The sequence below is a fragment of the Melospiza georgiana genome, chromosome 1 (assembly GCF_028018845.1).
Source record: "Melospiza georgiana isolate bMelGeo1 chromosome 1, bMelGeo1.pri, whole genome shotgun sequence".
In the NCBI taxonomy this organism is placed as follows: Eukaryota; Metazoa; Chordata; class Aves; order Passeriformes; family Passerellidae; genus Melospiza; species Melospiza georgiana.
Window position 1 is genome coordinate 120,111,205 of NC_080430.1, and position 20,403 is coordinate 120,131,607.

General features: G+C 47.2%; 2 protein-coding genes across 2 annotated transcripts in view; one reads left to right on the forward strand and one right to left on the reverse strand.

Moving 5' to 3' along the window:
* Nucleotides 1-3,569, forward strand: part of TRIM55 (tripartite motif containing 55) — a 34,899-nt gene extending 31,330 nt beyond the window's left edge. The window contains exon 6 of the mRNA XM_058033156.1: nt 3,481-3,569. Within this exon, the coding sequence (XP_057889139.1) occupies nt 3,481-3,569 (89 nt within the window). The remainder of the gene's footprint in view (nt 1-3,480) is intronic.
* Nucleotides 3,570-5,602: 2,033 nt separating this feature from the next.
* CRH (corticotropin releasing hormone) lies at nt 5,603-7,433 on the reverse strand. Its single transcript, XM_058033181.1, has 2 exons — nt 7,148-7,433; nt 5,603-6,632 (listed from the first exon to the last, which is right to left on the reverse strand). The coding sequence occupies exon 2, from the start codon at nt 6,615-6,617 to the stop codon at nt 6,087-6,089; it is 531 nt and encodes a 176-aa protein (XP_057889164.1). The 5' UTR covers nt 6,618-6,632; nt 7,148-7,433; the 3' UTR covers nt 5,603-6,086.
* Nucleotides 7,434-20,403: the final 12,970 nt, after the last annotated feature.

Here is a 20,403-nt window from a genome sequence, read left to right on the forward strand (position 1 = left end):
CACTTCATGAGCTGGCCTGGTGAAAATTCCTGGTGCTTATTGAAAGCACCATCTGATGTCACTCGACACCACAAGGGAAAACATAAATCAAAGTGTAAGTATTCAGCACTCTCTCAGCATTGGCCTAATGTGATGAATGTAATCTGAGGTAAACCCTTTAGTTATTCCTTATTACTTTTAGGGACCCAAAGGGTTGGGACTTGTTATTCTAGTAATGTGAAAAACAAGTCCTACCCAGGAGATCGCCAAGGCAAAGATAAAGCTCAGGTAGAAGCTTGACAAGTTACCTAATAGCAATGGACAGACACAATGAAGTGTTGAATCTGGACTGTCTTAAAGGCATGTGGCAAGGGTTGTGCCATGCTCAGCACTGAGCTTTCCTCTGGGAGCACAGTAGGGTTGCAGTAACAGGGAGACCGAGATAATCCAGCATGAGATAACAGGGATTTACAGAGCGGTCAGATGCCTCAATCCCAATGACCTGCTTCTGCACTGTCTTTCACAATCACAGCCTGGTTCAAACCAGGTCTTTTTCTGTAAAATCTACAGCTGAAATCTTTGTTCTTGGACAATTCTAGCACACTGTATAACTCTGAGTCGTGTCAGCTGCTGTTGGAAGGGAAGAATGGACTTAATAATATGGACAAAGTTCCTCCTGGTGCCTTTTGATGTTTTCTTGTTTTACACGAAGAGAACAGAGCTCAGTCACTGTGTGATTCAGAGACAAACACTGAAGTGTCACAGGTGTGAAAACACAAGCCTAAAAGCCAAGTAATGTCCCTACTGTCAGTTTTGTGCTTGCTTCACTCCTAGCTGGGCGTGATGGAAAATGATTGGTTTTGGAAAGGCACATGGAGGTATTGCAGACTAGCAGCCTGCTGAGCGCAGCAAGGTGCAGGGAGCATATGCTTCACCCAGCCAAACCCAGTGGGAATGTGTTGGAGTTCTAACATTGTTTTGCTGACACAGGAAGATGTCATCGCAGCAAAATATGAAGGAGTTAACACATTATGAAATACAGTTTTGGCAGTGATGCAGACAAAGATTGTTTTGCTTGAAATGCAGTAGCAGCAGTGCTGGTTAACAGGGTTATGCAGTCAGCTTACCAGTCTAAGTCATTGCATTGTGCTTTATTTCTTCTTATATATTGGGTCCAAATCCTATGAAACACTCAACATAACTTTAAACTTGTAGATAGTTCTTTGCTTCAAAGTTAGTCTTGATTTACTGTAAATTTGTGGATAGTGGCTGGTTGGGAGAGCAAGTGAAAGTGCTAAATGAAGCCTTCCTTTATGGCAAGGTACCAGTGTGGATTAAAATTTAAAAAAAAAAAAAAAAAAAAAAAAAAAAAAAGCAGGAATTATGTTTTAAACCTCTTGGCAGTCCTATTCTTTTACAGGGTGAGAAGTGAGGACCATGCCTGCTTACACACACTGCTGAGGGCTTGGACAAAATTGTACAGCCAGATTCAAAATTTTCTTAGCTAGTCCAGGCACTCTGCCTTTCAAAAAACAAAGGCAAAGTTTTCAGCATCACAAAAGACTAATAAACCACCTACGCTCCTGCATCTACCAAGATGAAGACAGCACCAATGCCTTATAATTCAGAGCCATGTATTTACTGTAGTCAGGTTGAAAGATTTGCAATCAGCACTTTCCAGGGCTGAGAGGCAGATCTCCTATAATCAGGCCTCAATTAGTTACCTTCCTTCAGCTGAAGATCTGGCCTCCTGGGCCCAATTCTTTCCCATGCTTTTGCATGAGCCTGAGAGACAGCCCTTCTCAGCAGCATTGCTGGAAATGGGCTTTTGCATTCAAGTAGACAGTTGTTTCTCCCATGATTTCACCATGCTTGTGGTCTCCATAAAATACATCATAAAGTTAGCAAGCAAAAGCTATTTTCATCTGCAAGATGCCTGTTTGGGTTTTGCAGTAAGTCGCCATGAGTGCCTTGCTTTGAAAATATGAATCTAAGTCAAAGATTGGTCCACATTTCAAATAGTAGAACAGTTTCTCAGATAATATTTCATTGAAATTAATAGGGCTGTTTTAATTTAGAGTAATCAAGGATATTGATAAAAATGGCACTGTGAACTGTAATTAGATATAAATAAAGAAACGGAGATCTATTTATTTTCATACCTTCATGCTGTCTTGTTTGTTGATGACACTGAAATAGGTAGTAACTGGAATGAAGCCCAACAGCTAATTTATGCTTAACACACCACTAGTTCTTACTTACTCTATTGTAGTACACTTTAACAGTAAGTACTTACAAAAATGCTTAGTAAAATCATCCATCCCATGCTTCAGTTCCTCAAAAGCGTCCCCGCTTCAATGTTTGTTGCTGGATGTGTCTATTAGCAACACTGCTTAAGTAACTTTCTGGTTTAGGACAATTCTATAAATGACTGAGATGTTGGAATTCAGAGGAACACTACTTTGTCATTTTCCCTCTATTGAGTAGTATGTTGACATCAAATAGTTCACCTGAGATCATGCTGAGGTTTCCAAAGTAAGCTAAAAAAGAAGTAAGCTGCACAAAGAAGACTGGCAGCATAGCTGGTTTAATTTTAGGAATGCACAATAACATATGTGTGCATCTAGGAATACAAGGGGAAAAAATCCTGTGTATTGCAAGTTAAATTGGTGTTTTAATGATGAAGACATTAAAAGGAGCTAGCAAATCACACATTTTTATTTATCTTTGATAGGATTTTTGATCCTATCACAAAGCGGTCTTCATTCTTTGCCAAAGGGATCTGGAATTAGTAAAATATTTCTGCCTATTACACTGGTCTGTTAAATACTCAACTAATTTTAGAAATTCCTTTTATTAGCAGCTACAGTATACATGTCCAGATTCCTTCTTCTACTGTAAGTGTAGGATACCTATGCAAAAAAAGAGGGATATAAACTGAAGTTTATATCTCTGTATTATCTATTTCCTGTTTCTCATCTGAGTCAAATTGAAGTGAAATAAATATTAGAAGATTTTAAGGGAAAAATAAAAAGAAAACACTTCCAAGGCAGATTTCAGCAGAACAAGTATCATTTTGAGTGGCAATGCACTGGCAATAACATTTGGCTCTGGTTCACATCAATCTGGAGGCCCAGCTACACAAGCCAAGCTGGCTCAGGATCACTTCTGAACAGGCATTTATCACCTTCAGTGCAATAATATTCCAGAGGTCCAAATCAGGACTAAGCCCTTTGCACATATGCAACACGCTCACCCAGCATAATCCTTCCTCAGACACTGTCATGGCAAAAGTGCCTCTGACTTCTTTGGTGTTAGAAGTCTTGTCTTAGCTTCCCAAATTTTCATGCTCCCTGCCTTTTCCCTTCTGTCCCACTTCATTCTGTTTCCCTGCATGTTGTGATGCCTTAGGGATTTTAATGCAATTCATATTTTCCTCTTCCATTTATCAGCCTCTCCTTCCTTTGCAGACTGGTTCTGAGCCATACCCTCAAGGACGAGTGGAGGAAGCTCCCGTGAGCAGTGAGAGGGGTGACGAGCCGGCTCGTCATGTCTTCTCCTTCTCGTGGCTGAACTCCCTGAATGAGTGATGACTCACTCTGGCTGGCTTCTGGTGTGCTTCTCCTCAGAAGGACCGTGAGCGCAGGCAGCCTGGCTGCAGTCAGCAAAGAAACCGGCCTGGGAAGGGGCATCCGAGCAGGTTTCATTCCTGGGAACTCAGCTGACCTCCACACCATACCCTTGAACTGACAGACCCGAGAGGGAGGGGAGCATGGGGACAGATTATTCTATGTATTGTAGTCTGAGTGTTTTCCAATATTTTCTCACTTCCAAGGGGGAAGAAGCATCACTACAGCTTTAGGCTGAGCACTGCTAGTGTTTTGTAACTCACTTGTTGGCATGTCCCCATGTAGGTGTAAACACTTCACCAATGTTCTTAGCTAAAACACTGGTATGATATTCTCTAGTAGCATCCTTTGCCAAAACAGAGTTTCTCCTCAGTATCCTCCTGCGTCCCCGCTTGTCAGTGCTGGTGGCTTCAGTGACACTATCATGTCCTTGGCAGCCCCAAGTCAGAGTTGTGTCTAACAGCACTGGTGCCTCCCAGGCTGCGGAGGCTGAACACGGGAGGGAAGGAGGAAGCTGCCATTTCTTCCTTTGCACTTGCTCTTCCTGCTAAACCACAACAGATGACGCTTGCAGAAACACAATTGTAAGGAAGATTCCCAATGGCAGGAGTGAGGAAGAGACACTTACCAAAAGCACTGGCCAAGACCTCCACACATCTCTGAGTATGTGGGGCAGTTGCTGAAGTGCTGCCCAGTCTGTCCAGCTGTAACCTGTGTCCGTGTCCTCTCAGCCATTGGTGTGTACAGAAGGGGACATGTTCTTACATGGAACCAGGGTGCAATAAGGTGGCCACAGGTACTCACTCAAGGTTTAATTTGAAGCCCCTGTGCTTGCTATAGAAAAGGTAGATGCTGACTGTCCTGTTCCGTGTGCATTGCAGATGTTGAGCCATCAAATGAAATCAAATTTGTGTCTTAAAAGAGGCTCTACAAGTTGTACTGAAGGCAACACTGTGGTTTTTCTCACTGAGAGTAGGGTGTCAACACTCAGCAGTGTTTAAGAGATTGGCAGCTGCCGGGAGTGCTTGGTGCCACAGGGGACCAGGTGTCAAGCTCTGCACTAGGGTTACATGTGGATCTTTCCCAAATCCCCAAATCCAAATCCCTCACTGCCTGTTTTGGCAGGGGCCTGTGTGGGGCCGTAAGGCTGCGCTGTGCCCCAGCAGCGCTGGTGAGCTGGCAGTGCAGACTGCTCAGCAGGCTGTGTGGGGTCAGCCTCTGTCCCGGACACCCGTTGCTACCGACCCTCGCTGGTTTCTGTTTTCCATGGAGAACGTTCCCTGGAAAACTCTCTGCGAGAGTTTCGCAGGCTGCACAGGCGAGCTCCGCAAAGCTTTGGAGCTCGCACAGCCCGGAGCGAGCGCCGCCCAGCCCCGCCACCGCATCGCCTCCGGCTGCTGGAGCAGCTTTTCCCTGGGATTTGGTTCGGGGTGAGGGATTTACTATTTTCTCCCAGTCGTCCTGGAGATTTCCCCCAGCTCCTCCCGGGAAGTTTCTCCACACCCACTGCAGCTTCCCTAGAAGTCCCTGGGAGGGACCCCGCTCGGGCACGGCCGTCGGGACGGGGGAAGCCGGAGCAGGGAGGAACCTGCCCTTTTGGGGTGCGGGGAGGGTGCGAAAACGCAAAAGAGATGCGGGAGCGCCTCACCGCTTTCCCACCGCCCGATCCCGGCCACGGCGGCAGGAGCCAGGGGGGAACCTCGGGGGGCTGCAGAGCTGGGATTCGGCAGCTCCGGGGGCACCGATCCCATTCCCGGGAGCAGCCTGTGCCCAGGGCGGCGGCGGGGCGAACCCCGTGCGGGGCCGGCGGCGTCGGGGCGCGCCTGCGGGAGAGCCCGCGGAGACGGAGCTCCCCGGGATGGGGGAACATCCCCGAGGGACATCCAGGGCTCCCCGCGGCTCTGGGTGTCCATGGGTGCCCCCCCGCCCCGGTTAGCGCCGAGGGAGGCGGAGCAGCCCTCAGGCGTCTAGGCAAGAAAGTCTATCAAGGCATCTTTACTTTGCAGCTTTTATTAAAAATATAAATATTAAACATTCTCTTACACAACCAAATCGACCGAGCGCTGAAAAGATGTTTTATTGTGAAAATGTTTACAGGAAAAAAAAAGTGGATTGAAAGTAGCTTACAGAGATTCCCCCTCCCACCTCCCTGCCCCCTAACAGAAAAGTTTTCTGTCTTCTTGGCACCGTTTCTTCCAATGCTCACACATCCCTACGTAGCGATGGCACTAGAATAACTGGGAAATGGAGAAATAAATAAAGGTAAGGGAGGTTACAAACGACACTCGTGTTTCTGCACTTGGTACACGGTTGTGCATGCTAGTCAAGGGACAGAGGCTGTTCGGAGTACGCCCTTCTAGGTTTAAAGCTATATAAAAATAAAGAGATGACATCAGAGCAGCACTATGGTACATCGGACGGTGTAATTATTCTTGTGCTAACTGCGGAATCTCTTTGGCAAGGCGGGGAGGGGCCGTTTCACTTCCCGATTATCTCCATCAGTTTCCTGTTGCTGTGAGCTTGCTGCGCTAACTGCTCGGCTCGGGCCATCTCCAAGACTTCTCTCAGAAGGTGGAAAGTCAGATCCAGAGAAATAGGGGGCTCCTCGGATCGCTTCTCCCTCTCCACCGCCTCACCCTCGGCTTCGCCGTCCTCTCGGTTCCCCGGCGAGCGCTCGGGCAGCTGCTGCAGCTGTTGAACCGCCGCCCGGAAAAAGTTGCTGGCGGAGGCTTCGGGCTGTAGGTGGCTGGTGCTGCTGGAGGAGGCGGAGAAAGAGCCAAGGGGTCTCTTGTGAAGGTTGCCCAGGCGCAGGAAATACTCTTCTCCCATGCGGAGCAGGACGGGCAGAGTTTGCTGCTGCTGTCGCTGCTGCTGCTGCTGCTGGAAGAAATCTGGCTGGTGCAGAGCCCCAGGGGCGGGTGCCGGGCTCTTGCTGAGAGCTCTGCACTCCTGGCAGGGCAGGAGGGCGACCAGCAGGATTCCCGTGGAGACCAGCAGCGGGATCTTCATGATCGGGGCCCAAACCTGCGGGGGCAGACGAGGGACGGGGGTTGGGTTACCAAGCCGAGCCGCAGCGGCGGGGAGGGCAGCGGGCGGCCGGGCAGGGGGCGTCCCCGCCGCCGCTGTCCCGGTGCTGAAACTCGCTGCTCCGCGCCGCTCCGCGCCCCTCGGCTCCCCGCACAGCCCGGCCCGTCCGCCCGCGCCGTCGAGGCGGCCGCTCCCCGCAGAACCCCGCGGAACAGCCCCGCGGGGCGGCTCCGCTCTGCCCCGGCAGCGGCTCCCGGGAACCAGGCTGGGCTGAGCCCCTGCGGAGCTTCCACCCGTGTTCGCGACCCGCGCCTCTTTCCCCACCCGGGGCGCGGGGGAGCGTGGGGTGCCCGTGGCGGGGCGGCTCTCCCCACGAGCTGTGGGGCTCCAGCGCCCGTTCCCCACCTCCCCGCTCCCTGTGCGGCCAGGACAGGTCCCCGCATCCCGCGGGACTCGGCACTCAGCGCAGGGCAGCGCATCCGCTGCGCGCCCGGGCGCGGCCGCGCACCTACCTGGGGCGGCGGCGGCGTCAGGGCAGGGCGGGCGGCGGCGGGACTCGGCGGTGCCCGGCGTCCCTTCCTCTCGCTCTCCCTCGGAGCCGGCTCCTGGCGAACTTGGGATCAGATTTGGTACTAATCAGAGCCGGGGCGCGGGATTTTTATAGCTTAGACCCTCTCCTGGAATCACGCAGAACTTGCCTAATAAGCTGACGCTCTCCCTGACAGCCCGATTGCGTGCCCCGATCTACTGCTGAATAAATCATGGGGGCCCGTCGGAGCGGCGATGGGCCGAGTTTCGCTATCGCAACCCCAAATCTCACGTCCAATTATATCAACAGATATTTATCGCCTCTGCAGTGACGTCAGCCGGGCCGGGGGCCGGGGAGCAGGATGCCCCCCCCACCCCATTGACAAAAATACTTGAATGAGATTTCCTAGCGGGCGCGTACTATGAGAGGTCACTCCGGGGAAACTTTCCACTCACGGGCCGGCCCGCGGGGAGGGACCCGGCCCGAGCGGCACCGGGGCTGCTGTCCCGGGCTAGCTCCGTCTCCTTCCCCGCTCCTTCCCGGCCTCCCGGCCTCCGCCGCCTCCGAGCCCGCCCGCACGGGGCGGCTGTGGCGGGTGTGCGCGGGAGGCTCCGCGGGGCCCGTGCTTTGCGTGGCTCCCGTCTCCTCTCCGCTCCCGGGTCGGCCCGGGCCGGGCAGCGCGGGGCGGGCAGGGGCAGGGGCGCACCGAGCCCGGGGGAAGGGGCTGAGGCACAGCAGGCGCCGGTGCCGGGGGGGACCCGGGGCAGCGCTGGCGCCGGGGCTGCCAGGGACCCCGCCGGAGGGAGAGGGGGCGGAGAGGCCCCGGGCTGGCGGGGAAGGCCGGGAGAACCGCCAGGGCCGCCGGGGAGCACCTGCCCGGACAGGGAGCGTCGCCCCGGGGCGCTGAGCTCCTCCTGCCCCGGCACCGCCGGCAGCGCCGCCTGCTCCGCCCGGGCCCGCTCCGCTGCCGCACCGCTCCCGCCGGCCGGCCTGGCTCCTCTCCGCTGCCTTCACACTGCCTGCGGGGAGACAGCACCTGCTCTTTGCTCTCCTTCTCCACTCCACCGGCTGATCTTCCCCACCTCTTCGGCGCCATGGCCGGGTGCTTTCCCTGTCTGCCCTCCTCAGCTGAGGCCTTCCCCTCCAGCCTGTCCTAACCCCACGTGGAGCTTTTTCCAAGTGTTCTCCCATGACCAGTATGTGTTCAGGCTCCAGGCCATATTACATCAATGTCTCCACCTGGGTTTCTTGCCCTCTGATCTCTTCAAGAGGAAGTGCTGCCTATAGAAATAACTTCTGCCCAACATCCATTCCATGTGTAATGTGTGTTCTTCCATTTTTGTATCCCATGACCTTTGCCAACGTCTCTCAGTCCTCCTTCTCCGCTGCCTCAGTTGAAACATCAGTCATATCCTTCCCTTCAAATTGGAGAACTTTACAGAAACCCTATTGGTTTTATCTTGTCTAGACAATAAACTCCTGGAGTCACACACTTGAGTGTGTCCCATCATAATGAGGAATTGGGACAGAACAGGTGATCACATGCTATTGATGCAAAGTGATACATCTGAACTCCATTTCTTTAATAAAATACCAAAGTTAAAACCACTTAATGTATGAGGTTGGCCACAGCCCAATTCTGAGCATCTCCTTAGGGATGCTCTAGACTTCAATTTTAGTTATACCAAGCTCCAGCCTTGGATGCACTTTTTGCAAAGTGCCAAAGAATCAGATCTTGTGCATCATGAAGAAACAAATGGAAAAACAAGTAGTAGTACCAGACATTTAGCTCTTCATTACCACTTTTTGCTCAGGCATTCATGAACTGAAATGTGTATTACAGAACAGAATATATTGTGTAGCTAGTCGCAGCAGCAGTTATTTGTATGCTTTTAGAGCATGTCAGCATGGCTTTCAGTGAGAACAAGAGGTTCAAAGAAACAGGAGCTAAGTTCAATCAATTGAAGGAAAATGTGAGAGGTACTTATTAAACTCAAACCCTTCAGATGTGCTCTGGGGTGGGTTTTATCACAGCGTCTCCATTTTTAGGTTTAACAGACTCTTTAAAAACACAAAAGCCTCTTAAAATAATGTGACCATAAAGGTAAAGAAAGAAGAATTTTGATCAATTATTTTTTTGTGTTAGGGATGAGATCTGGATAAGACAGAGCTGCTCTTCTTCAAAAGATTGATGCCAGTGAGAAATGGCACAGGTTATGTTATGTTTTTAATAATTTACAATATTATTTAGGTCTCTTTAGGCAGACACTTTTGTCCCTTGAGAAAATCCAGGTATAGCAAATGCAAGCTAGAATCAGGCTGGGGTTCTCAAGTTTTCACAAGACCTGTACAACCTGCCAGTTTCTTCTCCTCCATTTTTTCCCTCCCTCCTGGCTCTGAGCATGGTCTGCAATGTCTCACACAAGCTTGTTTCTAAGCCAACATGGTCTTATTGCCCCAGTTTGCTCATAGAGCCTGAGTGATGTGTGAGAGGGCTTGCAGCAATGCAGGGAACACTGTGAGACAGGCGGATGTCTTGATAATGAGGAATATAAAATATCACAGGTACATAAACCAAAAAGCCCTTCCCTCAGCACTTCAAATGCAGAACTGACTGCCTAGGAATATAAAAGTCCTTTCTCCAGAGTCACTAGCTTCTGAGTGAAATGTCAGATGTCACTCCTGAAGGAGATTGCCACAGAAGAAATCTTGGCTTCTCACCAGAAGGGTGAAAAAGGAAGGCAAGGAGGATATCAGGTACATCTGGATTAGAGATTTTTGTTTAGTGTTATAGTTTGAGATTAGCATACCCTTCATAGGAAAAGTGTTCATATTTGACTCACTCTGCAAACATCAGGAGCAAACAGAAATTTTAGTGAATCACAAAATAACATTGTCTCAAAATAAAAAGCACTATTGAGGCCCATTTCCTCTCCTCTGACTTGGGTTGAGTGCTCTTGCCCTTTAGCCTTGGTGATCTCAAACCCAGGCACCTCCTGAAAAGCAATTACAGCTGCTCTGAGGTAGCTCAGGGGAAGCAAAAGCATGCCCAGAGCATGATGCACCCACTGCAACAGAGCACCTTCAGGCTCCTGGGGACATTCACCTCGCTCCCTTGTCTATAAAGGGAGTGCAGACAGCCACCTTTGCCTGGCCACAGGATCCTCAGACAGCAGTGTGATGTGAGAAGAATCCCCTCCTCAGGGACTGACCGCAGCAGAGAGATCAGCAGCTCTAAGTATGGCAATGCAGAGGGCTGATGTTAAACTGAGGGTATGGCTCTCACCCCAGGTATTTCTGAGCATGTCCAGCTACAAACGTGGAAGGACACACACTAGATGCAGATCAACTTTCTACCACAGTGCAGGGTTTCATTACCACTTTGTCAGAAGGCAGTAAGGATTTTTGCATTGGTGAGTTCAGCAAACATTTCCACATCTCACAGTAGCCCTTCATTCCTGATCCCTGTGATCAGACATGCATTCTTACAGTCTGACTATTTCAGGTGAACTCAGCTCATCTGAGATGCCAGCAATCATGTGTACATCACACTTCCATTTCATCTTTTGATAGTCTGGATACAAAGAAATCTGTGTCTGATAGTTATAAATATTATGGATTCTAGGACAAGTGAGAGAAAAAGAAAAGAAAAATTCAGGGTATCTTACTCTGCCTGAGGGTGATAAGTCACTTTAAGAACAAAATACATTTCCCTATCATTCCACAGCAGACTGAGTTTGCTAGAATAATCATAGAGAACCTCAATTAAAGTGAGTTATAAAAATCAATCTAAATAAATCAATTAAATACAAAAAAGTGTGTTGTAGATCAGGATGAAGAATTAAACTGATAAGGATTTCAGCTATCTGCCCTTGCTTCTGACCCCAGAAGTCTTCAAAATTCTCTCCTTCACTTTTAATTTCTCTTTCATTTTTCAATCACCTTGCTCTGGGAAGGAAATCACATGCTCCTGTCACAGAGACTTTCTGTGGTGCACCTCAATCTTACAGCAGAGCTCCACCTATAACTTGTACCAGATTGTCCTACAGTCCTGTGAGAGAGAGAGAGAGTAAATCACCTTAAATTCCCAAACTTTCCATGGGGGAAAACAGCATTAGAGGGTGAAGAAATTTATCAGGTATCTCTCCAGGAATTGTGTAAGAAGCAGGAGTGAATCTTGCATTATCTGAGACCAAGCTCATTAGCTCAACCAGAGGACTATTTTAATTTACAACTTCATATTCATATTCTTGATCCTAGATATCTGCTCACAAGACATAACCTTATGGGTTTGGGGATCCCAGCAGAAGGAAACATTCCTCAGGAATATCCTCTTGGTTCCACCATGTCTGGGAGGAGCACAGCCGTGCCCAGCAGCTCACACAGGGTGGACTGGCAGGGATGGCTGAGCCCCAGTTGAGCAGGGGCAGCGTGCACTGCTCAGGAATCCCAGACATGGCCCTATTGCCCACCCAGAGCCTTCCCTTTGCCCCAAGCCCTGCCTGTTCTGGGGGATATTCCCACCAGCGAGGGTCACACGGGGAGGAGCTGCTCCCATCCCCTCTTGGAAGCACCAAAAAGCACTTCTGGAGGCCTCATAGCATTGCTCTCTTCTTCTGAGCCAGGAAGGGACTTGCAGGAGCTGTGAGAAGCAAGCAGGCAGGAAAGTGCTCTCTCCTCCTGACAGCCCTCATCCAGGGAGGCAACAGCTGACCTTTATATTTACCTCACAAGACTTGTCAGCTGCTATTCTTGCTCTCAGATAAGGGCTGGAGAAGGCTGCACAGGCACGTGCACGAGCCCTCTGTGCTGTGAGTGATCATGCTGCAGGAGCTAATCTCACACTTATTGGTAGCAACGAGGAAATCCATCAAACAGGCACATCCAAGCAACTGGTGTTCCTGGTTGTCTTGGTGTACATTTGGCCATGAAAGAAATTCTGCTGGCTAGCTGAGTGCCCAATTTGTCTGTCTATCCTTGGTGCAGAGTGAGGCAAGGACAAGGATTTGGGTTTGCATCTGGAGCAAGCCACTGGGATAGCCAGGTTCACTTCAGTTCAGAGGGGCAGAGGTATGGACACAGAGACACAACGGACAGCAAGGTATGGCTGCAGTGAGCAAAACAGGGGAGCTGAGCCAGGGGAGGGCACTGGGCACAGGAAAGGAGAGGAAACCAGGGTGGACCTTCAGGGAAGGGCAGGGAGGGAATTCCACAGAGCCTCTCCCCAGGAACATCTCTGTCCTGGGAGGTTAGAGCCCAGAACTGCCCCTGAACGTGGGGCTGGGAGGGGGGCACAGAGGGGAGCCCACAGTGCTGTGTCCATATTATGGATGGCTGTTGGCAGGCTTGTTCCAGGAACTCTGTGAAGAACTGTCCACAAATGGCCAGGAGCAGATGAGAGTCTGTCTGCCCAGCTGGGATGTTCCTATGGGAAAGACCACTGGGCTAGAAATGGCTTCAGCCTTCAAACACCCCACTGATACCAGGGACCTGCCTTGATCTTATCATGTGCAGCACCAGGGCTCTCACTAATCAGCCAGTAGTGTCAACAGCAAGGTTTAGTGCATCTTGCTCTGCTGTTGGAGCCATGTCACGAGCATGGGGGAACCAGGCAGCTGGGGTGATGGATCTGAGCACTTCAAGAGAAATATTTCAGCATTTCAAGAGAAATATTTGAGTACAACTGAACTGTTGTGGCATTTTCTCCAGCATCCAGGCAGAAGAGAGTTGAGCAAACTTCTGAATCTATGTTCTTTTCAATGGCCAACCCACTGTTGGAGAAGAAGGTAATGGAACAAATGCTGGAGTTTGAATTTTCAGGAAGTGAAACCCTCATTCAATTGCAAAACATCCACCACATGTGCTTGTTGTGAGCCAGGATTTCCTTCATAATCACAGAATCACAGAATAGTTTGCCTTGGAAGGGACCTTTTAAAGGTCCTCCTCTGGACTCACTGCAACAGATCCACATCTTTCCTGTGCTGAGGACCCCAGAGCTGGATGCAGCAATGTAAAACACATGATATATTCGCATGTAAGAGTATGTACAGCATGGGAATGAGACTGAAAAATGAAAACTGACTAGAGGGGGAAAATGATCAGTGAAATTAAAGGACTTCTGTGATACCAAGGGCAGCTCCTGCCCTGGAATCTTGCTATGACTTCAACTGTTGCTTAAAAAAAAAAAAAAAAACACCAAACTTCAAGCTTAAAGACATCATCCAGCTATATCATCAGGGCTGAGAATCCCCAGATAAACACCAGAAGAACTGAGTGAGAATTAATCTTTTTTAAAAATGTTATTATTTGGAAAACAGTCTCAATATCTGGGGGAAAAGGAGATGAGGGCAGAACAATTTGGAGTACTTGAGATGTTGCAACTGCATTCTCACTCCTTTCAAGTGAGGAAATATGGGAAGAAATACAAACACACTATCTATCCTGAATGGCTGGGCAACAAGCTATATATAGAACCTGCTCTGTCCTACTTAAGTTATGACTAATGCTAAACAATTAGAAATTCAGATGTCTGAATATTTGAAGTAGAAAACATCTCTAATGCACCATTTGTTGTTCATTAAAAAACAGAGGAATCAAAGTCTCTCTAAGCTCTGACTAGGCTTCACTTAACAGGTGCATGTTGCTGGAAGTGGAGCCCCATGAGACTAATTGCAAGGGATAATGAACAAGATGAGGCGTTTCTTGGAAAAAAAGATTGTTGTCTTTGTAATGACCACACTCATGCCAGAGACTGCAAATTCTTCAGGGAAGAGACTTTCCTCTTTGTACCATGCCTGCCTGGTGTCTAGCACAGCAGTGCTCTAGTCTGTGACTAGGAATCCTAAGTGCTACTGCAATTCAAGCAGTACATTATAGTAAATAGTAGTATTAAATTAGCTGGGTACATGAAGTTGGTTTTCATCAGCATCTCTGGTGTACAGGATCAACAAACATTTGTCTAAGCCAGAGAAACAGTGGTTTTTATTTGAAAACATTTTTAGGAGAAGACAATGCTAAAACAAAACTACAGTTTACTCTTAGGATTTTGGCAGGAGTTTTTGTCTGGTCCTCCTAAGTCAGGCCTGCAGTGTCTGGAGTAGGTTTGGATACAGCCAAGATGAAAGACTGGGTGAAGGAATCAAAGTAGAGAATAAAACCACAAATCCTGCCAGCCAATAAGTGAAGAAATCATGAGTTTCCACCAGACAAAATTCCCACATTTTTCAGCCACTCCCCATATCACTGTGGGTTGCTGTAATTGCAAAGCATGCACTTAATCAATTTATTTACTGGTGGTTTCTGTCTGCTTTTTCATCATTACAGATGTTGTAGCAGGGGCTGTGGATGGCACTGCCACACATACATCACCATATATTATTTTGTCAGGATCACAGGAAAATTTTAGTCTGAAGGGAAATACTGCCTTTATTCTTAACTCCTGATACTGGAAGAGCAAAGTCGTGTAGCAATGAGGTATTGTAGTTGCCCCTTTACAACCAGTGCTTTCCAAGAATCTTAGAAGCAGGTGTATCTTTGGCCTGGGGATGTCATGAAGAACCCTTCTGTTCCATCCTTGTGGATATGAAAATCTAGTAGGATAGATTATTAATATTCCTAGGCACTAAGTTTTTGACTTCTTCTGCACCAGAATACCAGTGGCCTGACATCAGGCCTGGTATCAGGCTGCTTGATAAGAAACAGATCTTGAACTGTTTTGCAAATCCTACCACTGAAGTTAATGAATAGCCATGTACAACTGATTTTGTTTATCACTGAAATGCCTTCTGTTCTGAGCTAGTCCAACACTACCCAGAACCAAGCCCACAGACTGGGCTAGAACCAGCACCTGGACACATTTGAATGCTGCATTCAAGCAAAGCTGCAGGATGGGTTGTGTTACAGGCAAGCCCAGCCCAGGCAATGGGCACAGAGATGCTTGCACTATCCAAGTTTGTTTCCCTCTGCTCTGACAAAGCAGCCACATCTCATGTGAGAGCCTTGCTGAAGGCTGGTGGCTCCTCACGTGTCTGTGCAAGAGCAGGTGCATGGGTTTGGAGCAGCAGAGGCTCAGCACTATCACTGTGTGCTGCTGTGCATGCCCTGGCATCACCAGTAAAACTGAAACTTGGCTAAGACTGCCTGGGTAAATGCCGAGAGCTCTCCAACACCCATCTCTGTCATGGCCTAACTCATTGTAAAAGACAGAGAAAGGATGAAATCTTTGAGCTAGCTACTGAAGTGGAGAGTCACAGTTGCCTCTTCACAACAGTTGGCCTTAGGTCCTCAGCTCCTCCTAGGATGCTTTCAAATGGGAGAAGATAGATGCTAGCTGAGGAGCCAAAGCTTTTTTAAACTTAAAAAATAACATCAGAACAGTAATCAGTAAATAAAGTCTAATTTTAGGCAATACTTGAGCTGACAGTGTATCTTTTGAGTCAGCCACATATATGGGCATACAAAGGTTGGGAATGTCCCTATAAGGCTTTTCCAGTTCCTTCCCTGAAAGCTGTGTGAAAAATAATTTTAGAGGAGCCAAATTTAAGGTGTTAACAGTGAGTGCCATTGACCTTTGAGTGTTGCTGTAAGACAGCAGCATGAATAATAATAATAAACTCCCTAAGGTTGCCTCTCTTCAGTTTTCTATGAGTATCTTGTCCCCGGGGAAGATTTGAAAAATTGGTGGCTCAACCAGACAGCTCATCTGACTCTCCAAGGGATGCCACCCCAGGACAAGGGCTCAGCAATGCCTCTGCCATGAGATTTGGACTCTGAGGGACCTGGAAACACATGCAGTAAAAGGGTTGTCACAAAAGCACTTGGAGCTCAATCAGGATTGCTCTCAGGCTTGAGAGTGAGAAGGGTCTCTCTACTGGTAGGGAAAGGAAAAGGATCTCTGGGCATTGTGTAGGGAGTACATCTCAGTTTCTTGCTTGCCCTGTCTGTATTAGTGATCCTGAATGGGAAAAGGTTCTGGTTTTGACTCAGAGGGGATGAAATTTCGCATCCTGAAATCTAGGGCTTTGACACTGACTGTAATTAAACTTTTTTTGGCCTCAAAGTGAAAAGCACACACTCTCCTCCTATTTGTCTTGGCAGAGCTTTTGGCAGAGCTGTGTGATGGAGGCTGGCTGACTGTTGCAGAATAGCAATGGGAAGGAGATGTCAGTAAGAAGAAACTGGTGAACTGGAAAAGAAGGGCATCAGTGAATGAACTGGCTCCTAAATGGCAACAGGTGATTGAACTGCACCATCATGTGCTTATCATGTCAGCAGGAACAATGCAGTAGGCACATATCTGTGACTCCAGATACCCTCCAATTTCACCACTATAGTGATTGTGCCTAAAAGGCAGGATTTCTCTCAGGATCCTTTTGCTATTTCTATTAATGAATAAATCTCAAATTGAAGAAATGAACATGAAGCAACATTGAGAGATTCATAACCAACCAACATTTCCAGCAGAGCTCTATTTAGATCCAGGAAACACTCAAAGAGGTCTTCCAGGCAGCAAGGAAAGAAGGCATTTATCCACTCTGAGACAGCAGGAATTGTGCAACATGGGATTTTTTTTGGTGTTGTAACTGGGTACTATGTCTCTTGCTGCAGACACATATCCTCCCTCCTTGAGCTGTTTAGTGACATGTGAAAACAAACTTCTAATAAAAAATATGTCCTACAAACATGTTGGACATGTATACATACATACGTAAGGGGTAGGTATCCCAGTTTTGTGGCCTCATAACAGGTGTTCACTTCAAAAAATGAGTTACATGACAATCCCTCAATAAATCCATTAAAGTCAGAATCAAATCTGCTGATGGAAAACAAGGCAGTATCTGACTCTTCTTTTGTAGAGAAGGAAAAGGAAGTCCCAGTTTGGGATCAAGGCCAGTTTTAAAATGTTGAACACCATCCTGAAGTGCAGCCTTGTCTCTGTGCATGACTCTGCTTGAGATAACACACGGAGCTTGAGGCAGAGCTGCCTCATGCTCCAAAGAACCAATAGCTTAAATATCTTTACACACTATCTCTCATTATGACTGGAGCCACAAGAAATAAGTTTCCCATCTGCATATACTTCCACCACAGTATCCTAGAGGTCCTGTTCGGTTTGAATTCAGTACTCCAAGATTTGGACATCAATGCTGCCAGCTGCAGAGGAGTTGCAGACAACAGTCTGGTGAATCTCTTCATGCCCATTGACACCTGCTGATAACCTTTCTCTGTTCAATAACAAAAACAAATTGTCTACTTATCCTTCAGCCTCCAGCCATGGCTAGGGTGTAGCTTGAGACAGACTTAGATGTTTTCAAGAATCTAAACTGAAGTAAATCTTCCAGTGACTTCTTCCTTCTGACAACAAATGCTGTGATATCATGACATGTATAATTCCTAGTGGTTTTGAAGAAATAAAGAAATATTTTGACAGCACAGTTTCAAATGGGGCACATACATATTTTACTCTGTAAATAACCTGGCCTTCTCCAATTTGCCAATTTACAGCATCAGTATCATGCCACTCACTACCAAGGACGTCAGTCTCAGACTGGATCTCCCAGCTGGATTTTCCCTCAGGAACTAGCCATAAACTAGATGTGTCTTCAGTTGTGCCATGCTTCTGAGTGCTGAGGAAGTAGCAACTATTGCAGTGCTTACCGTATCTCACAGATACAGCACGGGTCTGTCATTCACTTGCCAGTGCCTTCCATCAAACACCTCTGTCTGCCTCCCACTCCGTGTCCTCGGGCCTGACCCTGCAGCCCTGTGCCCAGGGGCTCTGATGGCAAGCAGTCTATGGCCCAGGGACTTGGCAATCCAGAGACAGGCTTTCTGTTTCATACAATAGAATTTGATGGGATGGTACAGGATTTTGTTTTGTGAACCTGTCTGAGCAAAGATTGATTGAGAAGTGCTGTGTCTGTGAATGACATCTGCATTAAAAATAAACAAGCCCCATAACAGATCCTCACACGTACATGACTGTGATAGGAAAAAGAGAACTGCAGCTATACAACCCATCTGTAAAACTGGCAAGATCCCTTTTCTCCTAGGAAAAATATCTTTGCATCTGACATTGATGCCCTTATACTGAAAAAGGAAGGAATTGATTTTATAATTGACTGTAGAAGCCCTGATTCTTCACTAAATAAACAATACAGACAATCATGCACAGCTCAGCTTTCCAATGGAAATACAAGAAATTCCAACAGCCTTTGTAAGGTTGGTAGGTTACTTGCTTTGTGCCTCTAGCTAAGGAAATAACATTTCTTCAAAAAGAGATGAATTGAATTATTTTTATCCGAAAAAGGGGCTAATCTTTGTGATTTCCCATTATTCATTTATTTGGCTGGAATCTTCCCATACCTACAGGTGGGAGCCAAGAGGTGGTGCTAGAACTCAGCTGTCTTGTACCCAGCAAACATCTATTCCATCTGGTTTTCAGGTAAGAAGATGGCTGGATTTCTTGTGCTTTACTCTCTCTCAGCTCTCTGTGCTTTTAGGAAGACTATAACCTGTTTTGTAGTTTTAGGAGCTAGCTATTCTGGAAGGCAATCACCCTTCAATTCTTCCTGTTCATTTCTTAAAGTTCTTGAAAACTCTACATCCAGAAGCAGTCATTATCAATATAATGAGAGCACCTACTTCAAATGCAAATATTCACAAGTTAATCTCATCTCATGGTCCCTAAGCTGAGCACTAGAGCCACACACTACCAAATATGCAAGAGTCAAAAAATGCTTAAAACTGACACCCAGCCTTTCATCAGTGACAAAGTCCTACTTCAGGGATGGAGCACCAGAAGCTCTTTGAGTGACAGGGAATTGCCCTGCATTTCAGGTTAAGGACGTTGAGTAAGAGAGCAAGAACAAGGCCAGAGTGAGTTACAGCATCACTGACAGGAGCATCTGCCATGGCTGAGGCTTTTCTTGACCTGCTGGTGAATGGCTGAACTGAGAAGCCAATCCTCTCAGAATTGTTCCCTCTGTGCACCACCCTCAAAAGGAAACTTCCATGCTGCCGTGGAAATTTGAGCAATGATAGCAAGAGCAGGTACATCTTGGCTGAGAGAAACCCAGAATGAGGTTCCAGTGGAAGGTTTGCAGCACAGAGCTCTCCCAATCAAACAAAGAGACCACAAGAGCAGTGAACAGCCATTTCCATGATCAATAACAGTACTTGTGACTTGTTACCTGCACTTGTTACTGCCCTTCAGCAACTGATTTTAAAAGGTCTCCAAAAGAACCCTCCTCTTGCAGCTTGCAATGCATTTTCTGTATTAAACTCCATTAAAATCTGGGCAATTGCACCTCCTTCATCAACTTTAATCTATGAAAATAGACCACAAAGGACTGTTAATTCTGAATCAACAAGAGGTAGCTAATAAAATGTAGTATCATGGTCAATGGTTAGGTAATTTCTTTAAGAGCTCCTAAACAATTAGGTGTTAGAACACTTGAAGTGAAATTTTCATAAGCTGCTCATGAATATGCCTGGTTTCATTTTGTCAACAAAAGGGCGGACTGAGACAAAAAATTCAAATTCTAGGCCATTACATAGTTTGTCATTGTTATAGTCTTATATCATGTATACAATATTGCATTGTTATGCACTAGACCCATTTTCTTCAGGACAAATGGCCACCTTCCATTTTTGGGATAAATGTAATCATCCATTGTAGTACTCTAGGCAATCAGACAATAAGCAATGCTATTTCTGTCTCCAAAATGTTCACCAGTAATGCCATATACCAGTATAACAAGCAGGGGAAGTTTATTGGACATTGGTTTTGGAAGGTTATCGTTCTGAAAGAGGCTGAGAAGATTAAAACTGCTCAGAAAGAAAAGCAGAAAAACTCATGCCATGATCAGAGCAAGCTCTGGGCACACAGCTCCAAGTACTGCAAATCTGACCTGGCGCCTGCCAGTGTTGGATCAAAAGTGCTGCAGCCACCTGGTGCAAAGTGCTGCTGGATCAAAATTCTTCAAAAGCAAGTTAATTTTGTACCAGCGGGGTTTGTGCTGCTCTGGGTATCATCTGTTCCCCCAAGAGCTGGCACAGAAGATGGAGGCAGTATAAATACCAAGGCACGTGATGTGAGTAATTTGACAGAAATGGGAGCGTATATTCATGCTCCAGCTGGATCAGTGGGTGATCTGGTGGTGAGCAGTTCTACCAGCAATGAATGTGGCATCACCACCAAAAAAAGAGAGGGGGCTTTCAGACTGAGAACTGCCTGGA